The 8,995-nt window shown below is 32.8% G+C and overlaps 1 protein-coding gene across 1 annotated transcript in view; it reads left to right on the top strand.

Annotated features, from left to right (window-relative positions):
* LOC106691824 (probable cytochrome P450 6a13) overlaps positions 1-2,335 on the top strand; it is a gene marked incomplete at its 5' end in the record, with an annotated part of 9,107 nt that extends 6,772 nt beyond the window's left edge. The window contains 1 exon segment of the mRNA XM_067044940.1: positions 1,030-2,335. Coding sequence (XP_066901041.1) covers positions 1,030-1,211 — 182 coding nt within the window.
* Between the last annotated feature and the right edge of the window lie 6,660 nt (positions 2,336-8,995).

The following is an 8,995-nucleotide window of genomic DNA, read 5'->3' as shown; positions in this document are numbered from 1 at the left end:
CTCTCTCGACGATAATAATTTACAATAATGTTTATTTGTTATCTCATTGCTTATTAATTGTTACTTCATTAAAAGAGTATCTAATAGAATCATGCTCTCATATATTTCTGAAACTAATAATATTGGTTCGATGGAATAATACTTCCAGTGTCATCGCATCCATAAAATATTATGGCAGCAGACTAAAAATGCTTCTGTATGAATCTCACAAAAGCTTTATATGTCTTCATCACAAGTTTACTTCATGCCATTAAGAAAATAATCTACGTAAATTATGAATGTATCAACGTTCTCTTTGATGGTTCTGATCTCATTGTATAACTTAACTTTTTCTAAATTCTGAATTGATAATGAGTACCAATGGAATGTGACGATTTGATACTAGAAATAACTGTAAGTTTTCTATATAGATTATGGCTTTTAAACCCTCCTCAAAGTTTAATGTTTTCACTAAAAATACATGTATTTTCGTCCGTTATAACGAGTTGGTACATAAAGTAAAGTTTTATCTATTTTTTTTCATTAGATCTAATATAAAAAAAAAAGTCCCAAGAATTAATGCGTAACTTGCTTGAGTTATCATGAAATCAAAATTTTTATTTTTTTATTTTAAGTCAAAATTTTATCTTTATTCTTAAAAAAAAATATTTACATTATGAGAAAATTTGTAAGGACTAGTTTGATTTTTTGTTCTCATGAAAGGTTTTTACAAAGCCTTTTTTACTTTTGATGATTTTTTTTGTAGGGTTTTGTTTACTTCTTTACTGGCGCTATATGCATAGCATATGTTGCATCCTTGTATCCTATTATCTCTTCTATGATTTAAATATTATAAGTAACTTTAATTAATTATTACAATTATTATTTTGCATCTATATCCTTTTATTTTGTAGGATTAGAGTGCTACCAATGGGTTGTTTCTCTACACGCCTGTAACACTCCAATTTAACTTATATCAGATTTACTAAATGTATTATAATGTACAGTTGTAAATAGCAATAAATAAATATTAAAAAAAAAAAATTGTAGGAAAAGGATTTTCCGAAGCTGTTGCACGTAGAGTTTTGGCAAGATCATTGGAAATGTACGAGTTCGAATTAAGTCCCTTGAACAAATGTATGGATGCCATCAAGCCGAACCCCAGAGTTGTTATTGCCACTCCTCTACACGGACTGTTGTTAAGAATTCGTAAAAGAAAGGACAGTAAATAGAAATGTTTAATTTTAAACAGTAAATTGAGATGAAAGATGGGCTAAAGGAATTTTCAAAATAACACATTTTATGGTAAGGAAACTGTGCCTCATTTATTCCTAATTAGCCAAACCTTAATTTTTGTAGTTATTATTTCATAATGTTGGATATTTCAATTGCATTAAAATGTATATTATACTCATATTTTTGTTCACGATGAAACCTATATCTTTTAATAAAACATGATAAATTTAAGCAAAGAAGAGTCAGAACCTGAATATTTTGCTCTTAATAATAAAAATAGAAACCATTTAAAACATTTTTAGGGCTATTTAATTAAAGGAAATTGAAATGAACCCCAGAGCTAAGCATAAACATAATTTTCCTTAACTGTATTAGCTTGGAACTTGAAATAAAAAAAAATTAATGCTTGGTTCTAGAGATTTTTTGAAAGAATTGAAAAACACATTAAACACACGTTGGTTGTTTTTTAATTATTAAAATCTTACAGTTGATTTTTCTCAGTGTTACAAGATATTGCATATTAAGTCTTGATTCTAATATGAACTAAATAGTCATTTTATTAGGCTTCAAATTTCTACACGAATGATCAAGTAAATAAACAGTGAGGAGAGGAAGTTAAGTTTTATGAGAAATTCAATATATATCTATGTCGGATTTAAGTAATCCGAATGTTTCGGTTATTTTTTGGTTTTATATAAAGTCGGGGTCGGGGGTCTCATTTTCTGAAGCCTCCCCTTGCCGCGGACACCGGAAGACCCCGAAGACGACGCCACTGCAATGCCGCCCAAATTATCTATCGTGGCATGCAAGCTGGAACCTTGCCTGCCCCTACCATCATGCCAGACTCCAGGACACGCTGGCCAGCCACTAAAGAGGAGAGACGTCTTTCAGACACCAGGCGCATATTTATGGTTTTCATCATTTCGCCCATCGCATACCTTGACGAGGGAAGCGACTAAGAGACGTCACCACGGCGGCGAAGACGTCACACATAAGATGAGCCATAATTTTCATTAGTCCTATGAGACTAATACTCTGTCTGATAGTATCATAATAATGTCTTATATAATACAGCTAACACACTAACATAATTGCCCCTGCAGGGAATTAATTATTTGGTCGCAAGAAAATATATGCATGCTAATGATCAGAAAGTCTCACAATTTTCAGCCCCCCCCTTTCCACACTAATTTTAATTATCATAATCGTAAAATACACTCGGGACACCTGCAGTATAACACGAGCAGGTCCCGATGTAAACAATATATATAAAAATAAGAACACATCTGTTTTAAACATTTTTGAATACTAGATGTGTATTTTGGTATACGAAATCTATGAGAAATGATGAAACCGACCTGTTCTATTTGTTTACATTTCAACATCTTAGAGATGATATGATATATCACGGCCAACAGAGCTCTTCAATAAAACTGTAAAAAAAAGTGTTAACAAGCTAACCATTGCTAATCTGACCGAATAGATATCTTTAATGGAACAGCGTTAATTCCATAATAAAATTTATACCAAAGGTGTTTATTATGTATGTCATTCTCAAGATTTTACTATTTTTATTTTGTTTTGTTTTTATATTCTTCGTTGATACACAATTATATCTCGAATAACGCAATAGCTTCAATATGTTTTGTTAAAAAAAATAAAAATAAATAAAAAAAAAAATTTTGGCAGCAAAATCTAAGGTCAGAGGGAATGAAAATAGAAAAAAAATTAGTGTACAAGGAAAAAATACTAACTAAAATATAAATTACAACAAAACACTTTGTGTATATTTCACATAAAATAATGCTATTTAAAATATAATTAGGTAAAAATACAATAAACACTTTTTAGGTATGTATTAAGATACCTAGAATATATTAAAAAAAAAAAAAGAAAAAACGAACTGTCTAAAAATTATTAATGATTAAAATATTGTGTAATTAACAACTATTCAAGCTTGTGGTAGCATATCTTGCATAAACGTGGCAACAATAGAACTTCAAGATTCAGTCAGCAATGAAAATAATCTCACTCACCTCTGAGCTTCCACTGGTCAGCCGTACGGGCATTGAGGGAGGGTAAACTGCTCCAAGTTTCCAAGTTTCGTTTCCACAGAGATAAAAACAACAATTCCATAATCTTCTGTAAATAATTTTTTTATTTTATTTATTATTTAATAAAAAATTATAATTTACTACGTGAACGTTTATGAAGTTCTGAGCACAATAATTTCTTTGTGCCCTGTGCACTCTGTTTTATATTTATTAAATAAATTTGCTTAAATTTTATTCTGTAATCTGTCTTGACTAAGAATATGTTTTTTTTTTTTTTGCTTTTTGGAAAAAATGGTGAATATCCATTTCTTTAGAATGAAAAGATTGTAAAGAACTGATTTTAGACGCAAATTTTAATGACTTTGAAAAATAAGAGGTTTTCTGTATGGTATAGTTTTGATTTTTTTTTTAACTAAAAGAAAATGCTAATACTTCGCTTTTTAAGATATTATGTTGGTTACACAACTTTTGAATCTGCAAATTTGATTTCTTAAAATTGATATAAATCCTCACAACGTATTAAAAAAAGTCAACGTTAAATAACTATACTATACGAATGTATAAAATGTATATCATATAATCAATGTATAATAATGCGAATGTATTATAACTATTAAGTCTTTACAGCTCTTCTTACCGACTTGAAGTCATACATAAAACGGTCTTTGAATTAAAACATGTTTATTCACAAAAAAAAACAGATTAATAATGACCAATCTATGGAGCTTTTAGCCTAAAATTGGGGAGTTCCGAAAAGTAAAAGTTTTTATAGTAAAAACATGTTGTTTTATATTAGTGCTACATATACTCCAACTTTTCAAACCGTCAAATTCTGTAGTTTTATAGTGCTAAAAAACATGAAAAGCTGTAATTTTTCTAAAAAAGAAAACCTTTATTTTTATTTTCCATAAAGTTACTGGAAATGTACGCGGCACCACTATGAAGTAAGCCATCAATTTATATCAATATAGTTTATATAATGTTTAACCTGTAACCTAATCTCTATTCTTAAAATATTCTCAATAAGTTTTAATATTATTTAATTCAATAGTGTTGGAACAAGTAGTTATAATTCATGGTTGATCTGTAGTATTGTACTTTATTACAAAAATATATTGTGTTAATAATAAAAATGCAATTGATTATTTATTTTTCCTAATAACTATTTAACAGAAATAATTAGTTACCAGGTGTATATAATTTTTATTTAATAATTACTTTATATAAAATAATGTTTTCAGTTCATAATTCTTGTTAAATTAAGCGGTATATTTTAAAAGTAGATTGACTTACTAAAATAATTTAGGATTATGGATACGTTTCTCAGGAATCCAAAACAAATTGGTGCTCAAGAATATAGTCACCAGTATGCTGGTTATTAGCCTGAATTGTGTAACTTATACGGACACCGGGCTAAAGGTAGTCGAAGATGTTATTCTGCTCGAGAAACTGGATAGTTAGTATTGAACTGTAAGGTTTGGATAAATTTGGCAATGGATAAATTTGCCAATAGGGATATAAAGCGGAAATCATTAGGGATTATTGGATTTGAAGTTTTCTTTGATTGACTGACTAAGGCAATTTTTCGGAAGTAGTAAGTGAGTGGCATTGGACATGAGAAGTAGGTCTACCCATAGCTCTAGCTCTCAATGGATTCAATCGTTTTGGGGGCGCATTATGGGACCTCTAATCCCAGCAAAATTGATACAAAGGAGTGGTTGAGGCAGTTGGCGGTGTCTCGTGAGGCGGTGCAGGTGTCAGCAGGGAAAATATCTTTAGACCTCCTCCTGCAGGATAGCTATTACCGACAGTGAAGAGAAAAGGTGTGGAAAATCTACCGGAGGACCTCCGAGTGAGTATTGATAAAGACCGAAACAGATGGAAGTTCACACAGTTAAACTATAAAGAAAGAAAAATTATATCTTAAACCAGTAGACAAATTTAGTGGGGGTTGTTAATTTAATTTTAATTTAAATTGTTATTTTTCCTTATTCAAAATAAATATATAACTAAAAGTAAAAAAAATACAGTGTAATGGACTTAGTTTCGGTTTATTCATTTCAATTATGAACATTTTGTTTTTTGTTTTTTTCCAAAAGGCCTTAAAGACCACGCGCATATCATAATTCTAATGCTTCTTCTTCATCTCCTTCCTCCTTTCCCATATGTCCGTCATGAGTTCTGCCTGTCTACATTTTCTCTCCTCAGACCACGCAAGACCCTTCTGGAGGGCTTCTTTCCCACAAGAACCTTCACTCCCCTGAGCGTCCATCTATACTCATCTCTGTCTAATCAACCCCGGTCCGTCAGCCCCACTTGTTCCATATCATCCCTAACTCGCTTGAAATATGCTGTTGAACAGTGGATTCGTTGAAAAATTCTATGGTTCAGTATTTCAGGTTTCATCCTCATCATGTGTCCATAGAACCCTCAGACTTCTCACCCTAACGTCGGTCTCTACATCTGTTGTTTCCTTATAGATTTATTGATTCGACCTCAACCTATATCCTTCAGGTGTTCTCTTAGGTCGGTAGATCCTTCTGAGAATTCTTTTTACTATTTTCAGAAGCCCCTTTAGGCTGGAAAGACACGAGGTTTCCGTTCCATAGAGTATCGCTGGCTTTATGACCGGCATATCCGATGTATGTACGAATGTACCTCATGTACGAATGTCATATCTTAGATTTAATAGATATGTTCTTCTTGTGATAAAAATCACTGGTAGCAAAGTTTAATTTCTCTATTTTGGTGACTCTTTCCTTAAACTAAACCCTTCTCTCTCCGACCCATTGCTACATATGATTTCTCCAAGGTACTTAAATCTCACTTTAAGAGTCACTTCAATTATTCAGTGTTTGGTTTCAACGGTTTCTTCTTGAAACCCGCGTCCGTGGTCATCTTTAGATTCAGTCCCTGTCGTCGTTAGCTCTATTAATTTTCTGGTTTTCTGGTCGACCCCGTATTCTTTTAGTTCTTTCAGTAATGTTTCCCTATCTACCGAATCATATGCCTTTTTTGAAGTCGACAAAAAAGCTTCTTTTTACTTTTAGTCCTATAGTGTTTTATCACCAACTTAAGGCTCAAAATTTGTTCCTAACATAATCTATTTTTTCTAAAACCACCTTGGTATTCCCTGATTTTATACTACTGCTTTCGAGAAGATCTTGTAGGTGACCGGTAGCAGAGAGAGTCCCCTGTAATTATTCACATCTGCTATCACTTTATCTCCCTTTTATGTAGAGGGTGGATTAAGGCTGTTTTCCATTCTTGGGGAATCTTTTCCTCGCTCCAGAAATCTATTATCAGCTCCATGATTATCTTTCTGAAGTCATCCCGTCAACTTCCATATCTCAGCAAGCACACCATCTTCTCCTGCCGTATTATTGTTCTTTAAGGATGCGATGATTTCATCCAGTACCTAATCATCTGGTGGATACGATTCCGCTTCCGGGGGGAGGGCGGGTGTTATCGATCGTTGTCACTCTTTCCCCAGGTTCTTACAGGTCAAAAGTTTCGCAAAGACACAACAATTTTCCTCCCAGGTCTGTGCTAGAGTTCCATCCTTACTCCTCAGTGTCAGTCCAGAGCCCATTAAACTTTAGGGACGTTCGAATGAGCACAAAATTGTATTTTAGAAAATTATATCTCCAACGCAGACCTTGGACCATTATTATTGAAGAAACAGAATTTTTTTTTGGAGTTTGAACTCAAAGCGGTTAAAAAGGTAATAACTGAACACAGCAGATATTTTAAGATTTTGTATTTATTGTTATAATACAATAATCAGTACAAATAATAAACCACAATGGAACACTAATTTTTTATTTTTTATATACAATGTACATAGTTGAGATTCATTTTTTCAACAGTTAAAAAAATGTTCTAATCATTAATAGGGTTGTTAACTTAGTCTGTCTCACTCCAGGATTACCACGAAGCGATTACCCACTCGCACATGAAGTCATTTCTGACTTGTAGATTAGTGATTAAATAATTTACATTCCTAATTTAACGGCCCCTCCCCGTTCCAATAATCCACTAGCGTCAGCCAACCAAGTTACAACCTTCATTGGACCCCTCACCAAACCTTATAATGCCAAAAGGCATTCTAAGGTATCCTTCACACCCAGCTATACATATAGCATACCTCCTATATGTACGTACCAAATACCCTCTAAAATCTTCACAGGAGGGTATGAAAAAAAATAAATAAAACATTCCTAATTTAATCATAATTGGAGTCGAAGTATCCTGCCTTATCTTTATTTTCTCACCATGAACGTGCTCAAGCACATTTCATACAAGGACATGCTTTAATTGCTCGACCTAAATGGTGAACTTGAAATCTTCTATTGATAAATTGTCTCCTGATCCACCGAAGGCACAGCTGCGTGACAAGTGAAATGTAAACGTAACGAAAGAATTTCCAACAGTCTCTGAAACTCTTCAGTTTTGTTTGAACTACCGACCGGTGAGGTTTTTCGTGAGGTCACTTTGATTATTTTACCTTTGTACACATTAAAACATTAATCTCAAAAATCTGTTGAATACAACAGTTTAAAAAAAGATAACAAAGCCTTGTACTATAGAACAGAATCGGAAGAGATAGAGTCCTCTCGGCTTCCGTGTCTGTCTTAACCTGCCTGGTAAGAACAACTTACACATTTAGGTAATTAGCAAATTCTTTCAAAGCTCACATTTACCCATTATTTATTATTGTTAATAATGAGAGGTACTCTATTATTTCAAATAAACAAAACTAAAGGTATTTTAAATGAAAAATCGTATTTAAAACACATTTTTTTGCATTGACATAATGAATTTAATGAAAATAGTTTGAAATGTTTTAGAGAAAATCCAAAAAACTTATGATAGAAATTCCATTGGTTATAATTGACACATATGTACGGTTGTTGTTTACGAATAAGTTCTCAGACAAAAAACACCCATAGCATACACCTTAAACATTACCTTAAAGTTCAGTTTCATGTGGGCTTTCGTTTCCACACACATGCACTCACCCACAACGCACTCAAAAACACAAGATTTGGAGATACATGGTTATTTTGTGTGACTCAGAGGGTCTCAAAAAGTGTATTACCATTGAAGACTCAATTTCAAATTTCAAGTATTCAATATTTAGATAATTGACAGTAAAATAAATGGAAGGTAAAGACTTTTTCCAATTCCAGGCGCTTTTTAAATATTGCTCGATTAAACTATCTTAAGTCTCCTCTTTCCGTTTCAAACAAATATAGGACTGTCATTCCCTGATGGCCTTAGTGGGTCCGGTCTGACCGGAAAGGATTGCCTATTATGATCTCGTCTTGTGAGATTGTGACGTATATATCGACCAACCTACTCGCTATAGTTGTCTGTTTGAAAAGTAAGGCTACCACGGAGGGTGGGAGTACTAATGCATAAATTGATTTATTAGAGGATTATAATAATAATCTTAGAACTAACAAAAAAATATATATAATTTAAAGAACGAATCATATTCATATGTTTACTCAGAATTGTTACCGCGACCTGTGAAAGCAAGATTTTACAGGTAAATATGGAAATCAGCTCAAGTGACCAAGAATGAGATATCCACACTGAGTTCGCGGATGACCAAGGCGGTTTCAGCGCGTGACATGAGTGCTGCAGGTTGATCGACAGCGTATAGAGGATTTTTAAGGAAATTGGGTAGGCTTTGAAATGTCAAAACAGTGTGGGCATCG

This window comes from Halyomorpha halys, unplaced genomic scaffold, assembly GCF_000696795.3.
Source record: "Halyomorpha halys isolate HHAL.00 unplaced genomic scaffold, Hhal_1.1 Scaffold3391.1, whole genome shotgun sequence".
Taxonomy (NCBI): Eukaryota; Metazoa; Arthropoda; class Insecta; order Hemiptera; family Pentatomidae; genus Halyomorpha; species Halyomorpha halys.
The sequence above is the reverse complement of the archived record's forward strand: the minus strand, read 5'-3'. Positions and strand labels throughout refer to the sequence as shown.